Here is a 19,276-nt window from a genome sequence, read left to right on the forward strand (position 1 = left end):
CCTGACCTCAGGGGATCCACCTGCCTTGGGCTGCCAAAGTGCTGGGAGTACAGGCGTGAGCCACTGCGCCTGGCCTGTCCATGGAATTTTTGAAAAATGTGCTTTGAGCAATCTAAAAAGCAGTCTGCCTAAAATTTATATTATGTATTTCAACTGTATTACAGATATTGATTTTGTGGAACTGTAATTTAATAAGATATTTTAACAGCAATAAAACATTTTATAATTTTGTATATTGTTATTTTCTAAAGAGTTTAAGTACAAATGTAAAACACAGGAGTGATCATATTGAAGCACTCGGAAAAAACATTGTGGGTAAAAATTCAACCTCAAATATGCAACTGTTCAACTTTCAATGTGGAAATAGTGTCTTTTTACAAAAGAATAATGAACATATTTGTTTGCAAGGTGCTCTTACACACACACATGACCATTAGACTATGGTAACAATGCTGGGTGCGGTGGCTACGCCGTAATCCCAGCACTTTGGGAGGCTGAGGTGGGCGGATCATCTGAGGTCAGGAGTTCGAGACCAGCCTGGCCAACATGGAGAAACCCCGTCTCTACCAAAAATACAAAAATCAACCGGGTGTGGTGGCGTGCCCCTGTAATCCCAGCTACTTGGGAGGCTGAGGCAGAGACTCGCTTGAACCTGGGAGGTGGATGGTGCAGTGAGCCTAGATTTCGCCTTTACACTCCAGCCTGGGTAACAGAGTGAGACTCCGTCTCAAAAAAAATAAAAAATTCTTTTTAGGTGGTCTTCGGAAAACAAAATCAAGTCTATCTGCAAACACATCTAGGTGGGGCAAGAGTGTATGAAAATGGGACATTAATTAAGATTGATTGACGGAAAAAGTGATGTAAAAAGTAGAAAGACAAAATCTCTTCCACAATTTTGATGAAAGGTCATTCAATTTGTCTTTTATCACTCAGCTTAATATGAAATAAAATTGAAAATAAATAATTTACATTGTCCTACTATTTACATTTTACTGACTTCATATGTGTAGAAGTGTAAGTGATTTTTAAAAGAGAAACAAGGTTGAGACTTCTAAACCTGAATTTGGATAAAAGATGAATCTTCAAAAGTATTGATAATTTTGGAAATTAATTTTTAAGAAAGGCATGACAGTGATTATCTAGTTACACAGTTTGTTGTCAGAGATTGCAAAGGCTTTACTATAAAAACTATAGGATGAACAATGAATCCTTGATACTGAGATTTTGTCTTTTTCTTAATAGGTGAACATTATACTGCTGATTGCCAAAGCAGACACAATTTCTAAAAATGATTTACAGACGTTTAAGAGTAAGAAAATGTGTGAATTAACAGTGGCATCCAGATATATCAGTTCCCAACAGATGAAGAAACTACTGCTCATGCAAACTTCTCAATTAATGTAAGTTTCAGTAACAATATCTGACAAAGAGGCTATAAATGAGTTTTTATCTGAATCCAGTGTGAATTTTTTTTATTTTGAAAACTTCTGATAATTGATTCTTTGTAAACAGATTTATTTAGATTTAATTCATACACCATGTTCTTCAAGGATATTGGGTTATAATTTTCTTCTCGGAAGTATATTTTCTAGCTTTGATATCAGGGGATGCTTGCCTCATAAAATGACTCTAAAGGAGTTACCTCCTTTCGCTGTTTTTTCAAAGAATTTGAGGATGTTTTATATTAAATTTCCTTTTAAAGTTTGGTAGAATTTACCCATGAAGTAATCTGGTCCTAGGCTATATTTTGGAGTTTTGAAAAATTGCTGCTTTAGTTTCTCTATTTGTTATCGGTTTCTTTAAGCTCTCTATTTATTCTCCATTCAGTGTTGGTAGGTTACATATTTCTAGTAATTTCACCATTTCTTCTAAGCTGTCAAATTGGTTAATGTATAATTGTTCATAATAATTACTTATAATTCTGTTTATTTCTGTAAGAAATAAACTTCTGTAATAAGTTGTAATGTCTTCTCTTTAATTTCTTACTCTATTAACATATTCTCTTTTTGTTCTTAGTCTAGGTAATGGCTTTGATTTTGATTTTTTTTTTCCATATCAACTCTTAGCTTCATGGATTAATTTTTTTTTTTTTTTTTCTTTTGAGACAGAGTCTCACTCTGTTGCCCAGACTGGAGTATAGTGGCATGATCTCGGCTTACTGCAATCTCCATCTCCCAGGTTCAAGCGATTCTCCTGCTTCAGCCTCCTGAGTAGCTGGGATTACAGGAGCGTGCCACCATGCCTAGCTAATTTTTGTATTTTTAGTAGAGACAGTGTTTCACCATGTGGGCCAGGCTGGTCTCAAACTCTTGACCTCAAGAGAACCGCTGGGATTACAGGTGTGAGCCACTGTGCCCAGCTGATTAAAAAAAATTTTATTCTCTATTTCATTTACTTATGCTCCAATCTTTGTTATTTCTTTCCTTCTGCTAATTTTTGTTTTTTTGGGTTTTTTTTTTGTTTGTTTTTGAGCAGTAAAGTTAGGTTGTTTGAGATTTTTTTTTTTTGAGACAAATTCTCCCTCTGTCACCCAGGTTGGAGTGCAGTGGTGCAATCTTGGCTCACTGCAACCTCTGCCTCCCAGATTCAACTGATTCTCCTCCCTCAGCCTCCCGAGTAACTGGGACTACAGGCGTGTGCCACCACACCCGGCTAATTTTTTTGTGTTTTTAGTAGAGACAGGGTTTCACTATGTTAGACAGGATGGTCTCAATCTCCTGACCTTGTGATCTGCCCGCCTCGGCCTCCCAAAATGCGATCTGCCCGCCTCGGCCTCCCAAAATGCTGGGATTACAGGCATGAGCCACCGCACCCGGCCTTCCAATTCTTAATTGTGCTGCTTTTACCTCGAAACAAACAATTTGAGGTACAAATCTCAGTCCCCAACACATGTCTCATTTGAGGGGTGTTGTGAGCCTGGCAGATGGAATCTGCAAGAAACAATTTCCTCGGCACCAGTACATGCCATTGACCTTTCCTCCACTCTTGTCAATAAGAAGAGGCGTCTTGGCCAGGCTCAGTGGCTCACACCTGTAATCCCTGCACTTTGGGAGGCTGAGATGGGAGGATCACCTAAGGCCAAGAGACCTGCCTGGGCAACATCATGAGACCCCAATCCCTACCAAGAATTTAAAAATTAGCTGGGCATGGCAATGTGTGCCTGTAGTCCAAGCTACTTGGGAGGTTGGAGCAGGAAGATCTTTTGAGCCTAGGAATTAGAGGTTACAGTGAGCTATGATCATGCCACTTTGCTCCGGCCCCTGGGCAACAGAGCAAGATGCTGTCTCTATTAAAAAAAAAAAAAAGGAAAGAAAAAGAAAAAGAAGTGGAGTCTTTCCTAAGCAAATTGTTTAAGATAAAGATTTGATTGTTTTTATTTTATGTAAATTCAAAGTAGTTTAAAATTTGTATACATACAATATTTAAATATTTTTCCAAATAATTACATAAGATTTCCTTTTATCCCTCATCTAGTTCATTTATGTATGTATGTGAGTGAAGTTTTCCTTCCTTGCACCCATTCAGCCCCTACCCCAGGATCTTTAATCATGTTATTGACTAATCGCTTCTTTGTTTATCATGTTGTCTTATGTTGAGGACTCTTTAAATATAATAATTTGCTCACTTTGAATGTTACTTATTATAAAAATTTGATGGAGATATTTTAAACATGAGACTGGTGAATTTAATTTACATAAACATACATTAGATGAAGTTGCAACAAGAAATCAAACTTTGGGATGTGAAGAACAAAGGGGGTCTAATTAGAAAACCTCAAGTCAAAGAGCCAAAATCAGAGTACCAGGTTAGATCAATAGCAAAGAGTCTAAGACCAAGTGGGGTCAAATCATGAAGGGTGGGACAAATATCGGATCACCACAGACCAAGAGAATCAGGACAGTTAACTTTAGTTTATAAGTGAAACTGTCCTCCTCTGTAAAATTGGGCAGGTTTGCTTGCCTTATCTTGTAAGCAAAAAGTGTGTATATAGGTGAGTTCATCTTGGAGACAGAGTCATCCAGTTAATCACCAACAATGACAGCAGTTTGACATAGCTACCTTTGCTGTCTCTGCTTTCTCAAAAAAAAAAAAAAAAAAAAAAAAAAATCCTACTGTAGTTTGCACAATAGGTAAAACAGAAAATGCTAAATTTAATTGGAAAAGTTGGAAATATAATCATCTTATTTGTATTTTCTCAACACTTTTCTGAAACCGTATTTCTCCCAGTTCTGCACAACTTTGGGGAGATTTTAAAACTTTCCTGTCACTGTTTCCTTTTTCATTTTCTGAATCTGATAGTCAAAAAAATAAAACTTTCTCTCCTAAAAGTTTCTGACAGAGTTACTCCATCCACTTTATTCATCACTCTACTTTTGAACTTATCAAAATGTGCTGAACTCTCTCTCTCTCTCGCCGTGTGTGTGTATATGTGCACATGTATGTGTATTTCTTCTTCATGTTATTCTTTAGCCTTTGGAAAAATGGAAGGATTTGTATACCGGGGCAATGTTTTATTCCCTTTGCAATAGGCATTCAGAGCACAGTCTAGGATAAATGAATGATTAAATGATTCCTTTTCATTTGTACAGTTACTCACTTCATCCAAACCAGGGTAAAAACGGTATAGCTTTATTTCAATGAATATTTATTCAGCACCATGCACCAGCCTAGGAGATACAAATACAGCAAAGAATAAATTATATGTGGCTCTCTGCCCCCAATGTACTCCCACTGTCTTTCTAGAATTATCTTTTGTTGCTCTCCAATATAATCCCTCACTGCCATTAAATATCTCTTTATATTATTATCCACTTCTGACTTTCTTTCCTCAGTTTTTTTTTTAAATCAAGCTATTCCTCTTAACTAGAATGTGCTTACCTATCAACTCTATCAAGTCTCTAATTACTTGATATTTCAACTCAAAAGTCATCTTTTAGAGAGGAAAAGCCTGACCTAATTAACTCCATTTAAACTTCCTCTCTTATTTATACCATCTTCATCTAGCACATATATATGGAATAATTTGTATACTGTACAGGACTGTAGCCAGATTTGAATTTAAATGATTCTGAGTTAGAAATTATGTCATACAATTCTCATCTTCAAACCAGAAACAATTATGTTGGTCAATAAATCATTTTAAAATAAATGCATGTTAATGGAAACAGTGAAATGTTGTTAAAAAAACTTGACATAATCATTATAATTACTTTAAAAGATTGATTTTTTATATTGACCATTTATATTCTTCTCTAGCCTTTATCTGGTAGAAATTTAAATTTCAACATAAAACAGAAAATTACAATGTAATAAATGTAATACCACTAAAAATTCTATTTTTAAAAACTAGAGTTATTTAGTGGAAAAATAGAAAAAAACCTGCAATATTCTTTTCTGGTGCCTCCTTAGTTTGTGTGTAAATGTGATTACCCTCAAAAAAAAAACTTGTTTGTGACTGGTCGCAGTGGCTCACGCCTATAATCCTAGCACTTTGGGAGGCCAAGGCGGGTGGATCACGAGGTCAGGAGATCGAGACCATCCTGGCTAACATGGTGAAACCCTGTCTCTACTAAAAATACAAAAAATTAGCTGGGCATGGTGACGGGCACCTGTAGTCCCAGCTACTCAAGAGGCTGAGGCAGGAGAATGGCGTGAACCCGGGAGGCGAAGCTTGCAGTGATCCAAGATTGCGCCACCGTACTCCAGCCTGGGCAACAGAGGAAGACTCTGTCTCTAAATAAATAAATAAATCTTTTTTGTGCTTCATGTTCTTCGTTTCTCTATTTAATATAAGTTTATATTTATGCCTTGGGTAATGGACATAGACGTGAATTTTGTTGCAATGAAATAGTTGTTTTCTTAATATTGAAACAACAGTTTCTCTTTCCATGGTGATTTTATGATTATTTTATAGATAGTGATCAAAAGTAAAAATTCACAAAGAAACTTGGAAAACCTTTATTTTTTATAATGAGCCTTAATTTACTTTCAACATTGGAGAAAACTGTCAGAATAATAGTATTTATAGAAACCACGTTCATAATTTCTGAAATAAAGAGACTGTCATAAGTTTGTGAAGGACAAACATATTTCTGTTATAAGCCTACTTTTGCTTTTATAAAATAAGATTAAAAGGTGTATAATAAATCAAATATCTAATATTTTATTAAACATTTTAACTAAGTCTGTGGGTAATTTTTCAGCTTCACTTTTAATTAGTAGTAGTTAAAAAAATGTACTATTTGAAGTCTAGAACTTATAAATATTTTCAATATGAGAGGGACATAAGTTTGCTCACATGTGTTGATTAAATTTCAACTACTATGTTAGCAAGGCTGTTCAATTCTTAGAAAATATCTTTATTATTAATTGTAGCAACTTATTTGATATCTTTAAAATTCTGAAAGAAAATAACTGCCAATCTAGTTTTTATAACTTGTGAAGATAATGTTGAAAGTGAAGCTAAAGGAAAAGGAGAAAGCAGGGGAGACAGAAGGAGAAAGAGAGAGAGACCCAGATTAACACAAAATTGAGAGAAATGTTTGCTCTCAATGTTAAAGAAATACTAAAAAGTTCTTTGGGAAGAAACATGGAAATGAAGGAAAGAACAATGAGTAGCAGAAAGGGTAGCTATCTGGAGAAATGTTAATGAGTATTGGCCCCACCAAACAATGACAATATGGTCTCATGTTGCTAAAGTGTATGTAGAGAGTGTTCTGGATAGGTTGTGGTGGCAGTACTCCACACATGTTCCCCATAAAAACAGATACCACAATTACAATGATGAAATCAAAAAAATCCAAACCCAATATATACAACAAATATTGGTGACAAGATTGAGGAGTTTAACTCCTGATGAAAAAAATCTATGTGTGAATTTTTTAGGCTCAAACATGGGCAATTACAAAAGCTTTACAGAAAGGCCTCATGGGGGAAAGCTGCCCTCCCTACCCTAGACTGGATACACAGCCAGGGCACTGCAGTCTCTGAAGGGAGTTGCAGTGTTAAAGACAGGCTCCCCGGCCTGTCATACTCTTATGCATATCTGCATTTCTAGACCAAGTATTTCCATTCAGTAGTTTGTTTATTTGAGCTGTTTCCCAGAGGTCTTCCTCAGAGCTTCTGCAAAGACCTCCTTATCAGGGGAGAGGCAAGACATTTTGAAGGCAGTTTTCTCCGTTCAGACTCAGTACTCACCATTTTTCCACTTCTAGCCCTAGCCCCTTGTCTTCTCCCAGCTTCTGGGTCCATAAAACGGCAAACTCATTTTGTTCAGAGTTCTGTCGGCAGTAAGATGACCCTCAAGTCTGTTTTGATCCACCTTAACCTCAACCATCACACTAATCCATGGGGAAAATGGATTGGAAGAGGGTGGCATTGTGTTCCTCCATTTCGTTTCTAGCTCACACTATCACAGTAAGTGATTAAAGGGTTGACTCTTATCTTCATTTTGGCTTATTTTACTTGGCTACTTTCTCCAGCTTAGCTGAGATCCTGAGAAAAATATGCCATGAACCCTCAAAGATGAGTAAGTACATGGAGAGAAATTATGACCTGCTGCAAGATCTACATAGCATAGCTGTTATCTGTGTGGGAGAAAGGAATAAAAATAACTCAGCCTCTCTGAGAACAGGACAGTTCAAGCAGCTACTCCCTTTGGATGTAGTAGATGCATACAGAAACAGCATCCAAAACTTGGAGAGGGCTCTCATGATCCAGTTTGTGAGTACATAAAAAGAGTCTATTTTGAGGAAGGTTCTTCATGCTAGAGAGGTTTTGACTTTTAAACTCTCAATTAACAACCAGTAATTTCCTTCCAAGCAAAGCCAAACATCGCAGTGAAAAGAAACTGCATAGAATAAACTCCAAGTTGAACAGAAAGCAAATTAGGTCCAAAAAGAAAAAGAAAAAAAGAAATAGCTCAAATAAAATTGAGAAAGAAAGCAATAAAAAGAACTCAAGTTATAAAAGGACATGTTTTAAAATCACTTTAGAAAACAACAAAAGTGAGAATTCTAATGATGTAAAGCTAGAAAACCTATTCTGCCTTACTTTATCCCTTCTGAAAACATTGAAAAGTGAATTTCCTTTTAAGATGTGCAACAGGAATAGATCACATTCAAGTGATCTATAGGTTTTAAGAGAAAATGAAAGTAAGAACTAGAAATACATCCATACAGATGACAAAACACTGAAAATACGTGTCCACAAAACAACAAAATGGTAACAATTTCAACATGTGCTAAAACTTTTAAGGAAATGGTAGTAACTATTAAATAAGTATAGCAATTAGAATAAGAAAATCCCTATAATGACATGAGTAGAGAAAAGGGTATCTGTAAACTTGTGATAGAACTCAGGAAATACTTGAAAATGACAGAAAATAATTTCATAAAGAAAAGCCTATGCTAAAGAGACATGTGAAAAAAACAGAAAATCATGCTTAAGAGAAATATGAGATGGAAAGGAGGTAAATTTTAAAGATCAAAAATAAACTTTAAAAAGATAAAAAGGATTTGAGAAAAAGTGATAAACATAGAAGTTAGCAAAGAAATGTTAAATGATATAAATTTACTACTATAAATTATAAGTTGAGAACACTTTCCTGAAAAAAAATCTAATTTGAAAATATATACTAAAGGAACACATTTTTAACCTGAGTAAATTGACCCCGAACAGCTAACAAGTGAAAGTGACCTTCAAGGATAAAGACTACAGCTTTGAGGATAAAAGCAGTAACTCAGGGAATATTCCCATTAACCTTTCTGGGGAATATACTAAAAGCCAAGCTTCAGACAATGAAAACCACTGGAAACCTGGGTAAGGAACCATGATAAACATTTACTAGAGAACTCAACTCTCAAAAATGATACCAACTTTTAGATACGTACCATATCATTCACATGAATATTCATCAAATTGTAGCATATTATCCCACAAAGAAAACTTCAATAATACAATAAATTAATGACAATAAAAAGATATTCCTAGAGATGAAAAGAAAAAACTTGGCCGGGCACGGTGGCTCACACCTGTAATCCCAGCACTTTGGGAGGCCAAGGTGGGCGGATCATGAGGTCAGGAGATCAAGGCCATCCTGGCCAACATGATGAAGCCCCATCTCTACTAAAAATATAAAAAATTATCTGGGAGTGGTGGCACGTGCCTGTAGTCCCAGCTACTTGGGAGGCTGAGGCAGGAGAATCACTTGAACCCAGGAGGTGGAGGTTGCAGTGAGCCAAGATCATGCCACTGTACTCCAGCCTGGCAACAGAGCGAGACTCCGTCTCAAAAAAAAAAAAAAAAAAAAAAAAAAAAGAAACAGAAAAAACAAACAGTTCTTGGTTCAAAGAATAACTAAAAATAAAACTACAGAATTTTAGAAAAAATATAGCATAATATATCAAATGCCAGAAATAATGCTAAATGCCTATGTTAATTTGAAAATACAAATTTAGAAAGTAACACCCACTTTAAAAGATGGAAAAAGTGTTTAAAAATAAGTGGGATAAGTGGGAGTTGAACAATGAGAATACGGGGGGGGGGGGGGGGGTGGGGGTGGGGAATATCACACGCCGGGGCTTGTTGCGGGGGCAAAAGGAGGGAGAGCATTAGGACAAATACGTAATGCATATAGGGCTTAAAACCTAGATGACAGGTTAATGGGTGCAGCAAACCACCATGGCACAGGTATACCTTTGGAACAAACCTATGCATTCTGCACATGTATCCCAGAACTTAAAGCAAAATAAAAAAAAATATTTAAAATAAAACTAGAACTAGGAAATAAATCTAATAGCTTATTATTTGACAACTCCAACAAAATAGACAAAGTACTGTCTATCCTAACCAAAATAATAAGGGGGAGAGGAGAGTAAGAAAGCACAATTATTATTGAAGAAATAAAGTTATTCAAGAGCCCTACCCACCGCTAAAATGCCTAGATACACTTGGTTATCCAGGGGAATCCTATCAAATCTTTAAAGATCAGATAACCCAAGCACAGTAAAAGAAGAAATGTTCAGAATTCATATTGTGCCAGAGTATAAGATTTCTCCAAAAAAGTAAACAACTAATCAACTCACTTATAAACACAAATTCTAAATTCTAAAATTTATCTAACAGAATTCAGCGACATGATAACAAATACATCACAGCTAAGTGGCATTTATTATTAAGAAATTCATTAATTTGGGCCGGGCGCGGTGGTTCAAGCCTGTAATCCCAGCACTTTGGGAGGCCGAGACGGATGGATCACGAGGTCAGGAGATCGAGACTATCCTGGCCTACACGGTGAAACCCCGTCTCTACTAAAAAATACAAAAAAAACTAGCCGGGTGAGGTGGCGGGCGCCTGTAGTCCCAGCTACTTTGGGAGGCTGAGGCAGGAGAATGGCGTAAACCCGGGAGGCGGAGCTTGCAGTGAGCTGAGATCCGGCCACTGCACTCCAGCCCGGGCGACAGAGCGAGACTCCGTCTCAAAAAAAAAATAATAATAATAATAATAATTAATTAATTCACAGTCATCTATCAAATTGTTAGAGTTGTGGAGAAAAGTCAGGTGGTCATCTCCATGATGCTAAAAAGATGTTTGACAAAATTCAGTACATAAGTACATATTTACATTAAGACTTCTTTCTTGGCTGAGCATGGTTGCTCACGTCTGTAATCCCAACATCTTGGGAGGCTAAGGTTAGGCAGATCAGTTGAGCCTAGGAGTTTGAGACCAGCATGGACAACATAGCAAAATCCTATCTCTATTAAAAGTACAAAATTAGCTGGGCGTGGTGGCATGTGCCTGTAGTCACAGCTACTCCAGAGGTTGAGGTAGGAGGATCACTTGAGCCTGGGAGGTTGAGGCTGCAGTGAGCGGAGATTTTGTCACTGCACTCCAGCATGGGCAACAGAGTGAGACCTTGTTAAAAAAAAAAAAAAAAAAAATTCTTTTTTTCTTCTCTCTTTCTCTCTCTCTCCACTGTCTCATCCCGCCCTGCCACTTCCTCCTTCTCACACACAGCACACACACATAAACTCAGTTCCCAAGTCAGAATCTTAATGTGGAAATGTTAGAAAATTTACTGCAAAATCAGGAGCAACACAAAAATGTTCACCATTGTTACTAATACCAAAGTTCCTTTGGAGCTGTGAGTTAATACAGTTGGACAAGGAAAAATGTAATAACTTGATAATAAAATGTAAGATATCTTTATTTGCAGATATGACTATACAGTTTGACAAGCAGAAAATGTTAACAGGACCACTTAATAAAGAGATAATACGTAAAGTACATCATTATAACATTACTCCTCAAAAGCTCAGTAGCATTCATATATGAAAACAAAATCAGTTATATAAAGAAAAATTATATAATGTGAGAAAAGACTCCATTTACACTAACAAATTTAAAAGAATGTATTAAAACAGAAACATAATAAATATACATGAGGGTCATACATGAAGTAAACCATAAAATACTTCCAAAAGACACAAAAGTAGATCTGGACAAACAAATACATATTATGTACTTAGTTACAGAGTTCCAATATCACAAAGTTGTCAGTCCTCCATGTTTATTTATAAATTTAAAGCAAGCCCAATTAGAATATAGTATTGTTCTGTATCTAAAAATTTTGAATAAAAATTTTATTTAAAAGAAAAATCTAGTAGGTATAGAGAGGACAGTTTTGAAAGAGAAGAGCATGAAGAGGACTGTCCAGTTAGATGATAAAACTACTCTTCTCCAATGAAAACCATTTAGTATTGACAGGTTTTGGGTTAGAGAGATCAATGGAACAGAAAAATCCAAAAATAGAATCAATTACTTATGGAAATTTAAAATACCACACAGGCGGGATTTTAAACTACAGAGGAAAAGATGGATTTTAAAATAAGTGATGATGGTGTAGCTGGATAACTGTATGGATATGGTAAAAAATTGACCAATTTCTTATATTGCATATCAGGGTAAATTCCACATGGATAAGAGACATAAACTGCATGAGAAGGAAAAAAAAGCAAGTTTTTAATAGATGTTAGAAGTGGGAAATTTTTTCAGAAATATGATTCAAGGAGCAACAGTGAAAAGGTTAATGAATTTAAATGTTTTCTTAATTGCCACAAGCAAAATAAAAACAAAAATAATGTGTAAGAAAAATACAACCGATTTCACTTGTAATAAGATAAATACAAATTAAAACTATATGAGATACTACTTATCATCCATCAGATGGGGAAAAATTCAAGCTTAAAACATGTATTTTATGTTGCAAAATATATTCCAAATATATGGTTATATGGAATATGTGCAAAACAGATGCTGCCAAAAATTGTGAAATAAAATGTGAAGTTGAATAATATGATAGATAGTTGAAAATATCTGGCAAAATGTAGTATGTTCTTACTATTTAATCCCACATTCATTTCTAGGACTCTATCTCAGTGTACCCTATGTAAAATATGAAACAGCATATTCATCAGGTTATTTTTTGCAGTATAACTAATGATAAGAAAAGACTGGAAACATTTGAATGTCAGTAATCACCTCAGTAATCTGGTTTAATAAACTATGGCACATGGAGCATCTACATAATAGAATACTATGCAATGATAAAAAGAATATCTCAAAAACATATGAATTTTTTACAAGAATAGACAAAAATTCTGACATGGATAAAGGTATGTTTAACACATCTTGATCTATCAAAAATGGAGAGTATGTAGACAGAAAAATAGATTAGATTTTTCAAAAAATAAAATTACAAGTGGGAAGAGAGGAGAGTAGAGGAAAAAATAAGGTAAATTTCTTTGAATATATATATTTTTAATTTGATTTTGGAATCGTGTATTATACATGGTTGTAAAAAATTAAAGTATAATAATCAAACATTATAAATGTGTATTTACTTGGTGATATAATCTCACAGAGAAGAACCACTTCAAGTGATTTTAAAACATAGTAATTTTGTTGTTCTTACCTAATAGAATATTCTCTATGGAAAAAATGCAGCCCTCAAATAAGAAACTATTAAACTCTTCCAGACATCATAATGATGTTGGTGCTGGTGGTACTGTTTTTCTGAGATGTATATGTATATTGTGGGATAAATTAAATGAGAAGTCATAATACTGTCATTCAGAAGTGAGATTTCTGACAATGCTGATAGAAGATGTCACTGTAAGATTGATGAGGTTAATGAGCTTTCTTAGCACCCAGAATACTGGATCTAAATAGTATTCCCCACTAAATGATACCAGAGTTTTTTAGAGAACTGGTTGATTCCCAACATGGGGCAGGAAATTATGATTCAGGAACATTTTGTCATATCAGAAATAAAGGAAACTATCAAAGACTCTTAGAGTTATGTCAAAATGACCCAGAAACCAACATGAATATGGTGCTGAAGCCAAAGTCATAATAATTTGACCATTAATTGAGATAATGGCAAGGAACTGAAATATATCTACTATGTTTAATCCCTGAGCTCATAAAATTATTAAGAATATTTTAAAACTCATTTTTAGTCTTTAGAAAATAGTAGGAAACCACTTTACTAACTTGTTTTTTAAAATTTTTTATTTCCATAGATTTTTGGGGAACAGGTGGTATTTGGTTACATAAATAAGTTATTTAGTGGTGATTTGTGAGATTTTGTAAAGTGATACACCACCACTTTACTATTTTGAGTACTACTGTAAAGGGGAAATAGTAAGTTACCCTATTTTTCTATACAATCATAATTTATGGTAATATGTGATGAAAATGTTTCTCTTTTTAGAATAATTCCATCAAAAAAATAAAAAAGATAGGAGTGAATTTTATATTAACTGGCTGTTGGCACCACAAAAGGAGAGAAAATCAGACATGTACCTTCTGATGGAATTTCACAGTCACTAGGAATAAATCTTTTTTAAAAAAAACCCACCTGAATCTAATCAAGCCTCTAGATATAACTAATAATTTCCAGGAAGTACAGGAAAAAGAGATGCAAGTTAAATGATACCAGAAGGATGCAATAATCAAACTGCACACCTGTACAATTACATACGACAAATGATTTTGTTCCTTCAATAGAGTCAAAATGCATTTCAACATAAAACAAGGGGATGTGGCGATACATTAGGAGAGCTTAAAAATTAAGGGACTTAAGGGATGTGTCAGTCTCAATCTCTGTATCTTTTATGAATTTCAATTCAAACAAACAGTTATGAGAAGGAACTCTCATTGAAAACAGGATTGGTACTAGATTTACACTAAGGAATTACAGCAATTATATTCAGTAAGATAATGTATTAGTCCACTCTCATGCTGCTATGAAGAAATATCCAAGACTGGGTAATTTATAAAGGAAAGAGGTTTAATTGATTCACAGTTCTTCAGGGCTGGGGAAACCTCAGGAAACTTACAATCATGGCAGAAGGAAAAGCAAACCCAGCCTTTGACCCATGGTGGCAGCAAGGAGAAGCGCCAAGCAAAAGGGGGAAAAGCCCCTTACAAAACCATCAGATCTTGTGAGAACTCACTCACTATCACGAGAACATAATGAGGGTAACTGCCCCCATGATTCAGTTACCTCCCAAATGATCTCTCCCACAACACGTGGGGATTATGTGAACTACAATTCAAGATGAGATTTGGGTGGGGACACAGTCAAATCCTATCAGATAATAATATTGTGGTTATTTAAGAAATTATGATTTATATATTTACATATATACATAAATGCTGAAATATATATTATACATATACACACATGCATGCTGAAATATTTGCAGATTAAATGATGTAATCTGAAATTTGGAATTTGCTTCGAAACAATCCAGGTACTGAGGAGGAAACGGATGATGTACAAAAAAAGTAAAATGGTATATGCTGATAAGATGGAGTCGTGTGTACACCTAGTTCATCATACGGTCTCTCCAATTTTATGTATGTTTGAAAATCTCCAAAATAAAGTTAAAGCAAAATGTATGTAAAATTAAAATTCATCACAACGATAACATAAAAGGTGGGAGGTGGAAAAATGAACTCGAAGTGTTCTGTGGATTTAAGATTATCTGGGAAGTAGTATGAAGTATAATTTACATTAAACTAATAAATCAAAGATACCTGTTGCAATCTCTAAGTTAATACCACAAGAACAGTAAAGTATATAGAAATTAGGAGCTAACAAATTAAACAGCAAAACAATAAAAGAAAGATTAATCTAAAAATGGCCACAAATTAACATGCAGTACATGGAACAAATTTAAAAAATAGCAAACTTGTAGACATAAATTCAAATATAACCATACCTAAATGTGAACAGATTATTAGAATTAAAAAACAAAGGCTGGCCGGGCGCGGTGGCTCAAGCCTGTAATCCCAGCACTTTGGGAGGCCGAGACGGGCGGATCACGAGGTCAGGAGTTCGAGACTATCCTGGCTAACACGGTGAAACCCCGTCTCTACTAAAAAAACTACAAAAAAAGCTAGCCGGGCGAGGTGGCTGGCGCCTGTAGTCCCGGCTGGCGCCTGTAGTCCCAGCTACTCGGGAGGCTGAGGCAGGAGAATGGCGTAAACCCGGGAGGCGGAGCTTGCAGTGAGCTGAGATCCGGCCACTGCACTCCAGCCTGGGCGACTAGAGCGAGACTCCGTCTCAAAAAAAAAAAAAAAACAAAGGCTGTCATACTGTATTTGGAAGATTCTGTGTTTCTTACAAGAACACTTTAATTATTAAGACAGAATCACTGAAATTAAAATGGATGAAAAACGATATACCATACAAACACAAATCGAGAGGAAATGAGTTAAGGAATATTAAGATTAAAGCTTTTCCCTAAGACAGAAATAATTGCTAAAGATATAGATATATATATATATACTATATAAAAGGATGACTACATTAGGAAGATACACTAATTCCAAGTTTGTATTTACTAAATAATATTGCTTCAAATATGTAAAGCAAAATAAAGAACTAAGAAGATAAACAGAAAGATCTATAACCATAATTCACATCTATTAATAACTGATGGAAAAGAAGACAAAAATCAATAATGATGCAGAAGGTCAGTGTAATTCAGTTAGTGATTTTTGCCTGTATGACACATAAAGAATGCTGCCCAGAACAATAGAATATGTATACTGTATGTCAGCTGCATATAGAACATTAACTCAAACTGACCATATGTAGGGCTATTTAGAAGTTCTCATTGAATTTTAAATAATTTTATTATTTATTATTCTCTGGTTACAGTGAAATTAAGCTAAAATCAATTTTTAAAATTATAATTTCAGTAACCTCAATAATGCATGATCAAAGAAGAAATATCTACATGAATTAGAAAGTATTTTTTAACTAAATGTTTCTGAAAATATGACATACTAGAACATGTGGGATGAGGCTGAGGCTGTGCTCAGAGAGAATTACAGACTTATATGCTGTTTTAGAAAACATGAGAAGCTAAAAATCAATTATCCATGTCTTCATTCATGAAATTAGGAAAAGAGTGGCAAATGAAACCCAAAAAGAGTAGAAGAAAAAAAAAAAGGATATTATTCCAGAGTAATGAAGTAAAACCGAACATGCCATAGAGAAAATACACAAAGCCATAATTTGAGTACTTGAATATATGACTAATCTTACTTAAAATGAAAGAGTTAAGGAAAAAATGATCACTCTTCAGATTAAAAAATGAAAAGACATAACTTAAAGTTCTTAACAATCTTATGCTAATATATTTGATAATGTGTATCAAATGAACACTGTTTTTGAAAACTTATCTTTCCATAACTGACACAAGAAAGTATTTTAAAAATCTCAATAGTACTTTTCAATGAAGGCAATTAGATCTGTATTAAAGATATTTCCAAAAAATATTCCAGACCCAATTGGCACATTGATGGATTATACAAATGTTACGAAATATTACCAGCCAGATGCAGATTCTTCCAGATACCAGGAAAAGTGGGAATACTCCCTAGTTTGTTCTATGATGCCAGCATCTACTCGACAGTAAAAATGACATGGACGTAACAAGAAAAAAATTTATAAGCCAGTCTTTTATCATGAATATAGAGGTTAAAGAAAAACACAAGATAACACTTTTTAAAATCATGTTGGGTTGATTCCAGAAGTGTGTGACTGATTTCACAATCAAAAATCAATTGTTGTTAGTTCATCACACTAACAAAGTAAAAGGGAAAATAAAAATTCATTTTAATGTGTGCATGAAATATACTTGATAAAATTCATCATGATTTCCTGCTAAAAATTGTTAGCCAACTAGAAATAGAAGATAACATCCTTAATTTAATATAGAGTTTACACACACACAAACAATCCCATGATAATAATATCAAAATATTGACAGGTTTCTCATGTAATAAGATAAAGATACCTACCATCATGATTGCTCTTCAGTATTATTCTGGAGGTGCTACCCTATGAATAAGCAAGGAAAGAAATGTGTACGTATTGGAAGATAATAAATGAAACTCATTTTTTGCAAGAGACATTGTTGTACACATACACTGGTTTAAAAATCTAGAGTAAGCTTAAAATTAATAAGTGATTTTAGAAGGTCATAAGTACATCAGTAAATAGACCAGGAATAAACAATTAGGAAATATGTCCAAAATGTTATCATTTACAGTATTTATCAGTATTATTTACAATATAATATTTACAGGATATATTTAAATCCATGTAAATTAAAATGTGCGTGTGTGTGTCCGTGCATGCACATATATGTATACACACACACACACACACACACACACATATATATATATTTGATCACTTAATATATGTTCAGAGGGACATTTCAAGGCAGTTAGAAAACAAGAGTCTCTTCAACAAATCCTGTGGAATTACTTGATATTCATATGGAAATGAGTGAATCTTTTTCACTACCAAATGCCATACCAAAAAATTCAATTCCAGAGGTATTAAAGTCTAAATGGGAACAGTAAAACCAATATAAAAGTCCCTTAAAAGGAAGCACAGAACCCGAGCAGGTCTGAAACTGCTGGGCTCAAGTGATCTGCTTGCCTCAGCCTCCCAAAGTGCTGAGATTATAGGTGTGAGCCACTGCCCATGAATAGAGTTTTTAAAACAAATATAGTATTCATCTCTACATAGCATTCTGCAATTGATGAACTACTTTGCATATCTGTATAACATAAAATCTGTTAGGAAAATTAGATGTTTATAGGAATGAGTTGAATGTTTCGTTAGTGGAAAAAGAAAGTTAGAATGGTGAATAGTTTCAAAGGTTGTTAAGAAAAAATTCCAAGATTTACATATTCAAATATTTTTGTATGCTTATTGCAGCTAACATTTAAAGTAGCTGAAGCACTAACTTTTGATTTGTATCTTCGGAAGTGGAAGTTTTCTTAACCTATCAAGTTAAGAAATTATGATGACAATATCTTCTTTAGGAACTGAGGCAAAAGCTAAAAATTGTCTTCTTTTTTCTCAGTCCAAATGGTAATAGAATTGTATCATGGTGCCTTGCTGAAAGTCCTATTTATTACCTACAGCATTCTTTAGATGTTTTCTACAAGATTTTTTCATAACTCAGAAGGTCATGTGCTTCTTTAGGGGTTCTGCGATAGACTACTTTGTCAAAAATTATCCATACTCTTATTTCACCCCAGGTTCTCTGTCAATCTGTCCTTGCTAGATGCTCAGATACTCCATCTAATTTGAAGCTGGAGGCATATGCAGAAGAATAAAACTTACCAAATGGAACAGGATGGATACTTGATAAAACTAATGTATTTGTTAGAGACAACATCAACTAAGGATGCTGCAATTCTTTCTTTATCTTAACAAGGTTTTAGTGTTGTTGTTGAATAACATATATCTGAAGATCATCCTGAGCCTCTGAGTAATCTTGGTACTCCGTATTTTTCACTTAACACTTCCATGATGCTTGCTTTTTCTTCATCATTTCTAGTGGCGATTAGACATGTTTGAATGGAGGGATCTAATGGAGAAAAATAACACCTCTAAAAGGCAGTGTATTAAAGGTGTGAAGAGACAAAGGACTTTATAACAAACTGGTGATATAAGTGGGTAAGCTATGGTCATGAATAAATTAAAATTGCCCTGAAATGTACTTAGCAAGTTTTATTTTCTCAGCAATTGGAAAAGATATTCTTTTTATAAATTATGAGTTACTGTCAAAATAACTCAAAGAATTGTTTTAATGTAGTTTATCCTAAGACCATTAGAACATTTCTGAAAATTAATAAAGTTTATTTTGGTATGATTACCCTAAAATAGTAATTC

At 34.5% G+C, this 19,276-nt stretch overlaps 1 protein-coding gene across 7 annotated transcripts in view; it reads left to right on the forward strand.

Moving 5' to 3' along the window:
- Positions 1-18,966, forward strand: part of LOC115892050 (septin-14-like) — a 45,670-nt gene extending 26,704 nt beyond the window's left edge. For 5 of the 7 annotated variants that reach the window (XM_030933330.1, XM_030933332.1, XM_030933333.1 and 2 more), the window contains exons 4-5: positions 1,243-1,400; positions 18,640-18,732. In XM_030933330.1, coding sequence (XP_030789190.1) covers positions 1,243-1,400; positions 18,640-18,691 — 210 coding nt within the window. In that variant the 3' untranslated portion in view covers positions 18,692-18,732. Of the gene's footprint in view, positions 1-1,242; positions 1,401-2,108; positions 2,167-18,639; positions 18,733-18,941 lie in introns of those variants that run through there. The other 2 variants (XM_030933335.1, XM_030933334.1) reach the window with 2 other exon arrangements.
- The last annotated feature ends 310 nt before the right edge of the window (positions 18,967-19,276 follow it).

The sequence above is a fragment of the Rhinopithecus roxellana genome, chromosome 6 (assembly GCF_007565055.1).
Source record: "Rhinopithecus roxellana isolate Shanxi Qingling chromosome 6, ASM756505v1, whole genome shotgun sequence".
Classification (NCBI taxonomy): domain Eukaryota; kingdom Metazoa; phylum Chordata; class Mammalia; order Primates; family Cercopithecidae; genus Rhinopithecus; species Rhinopithecus roxellana.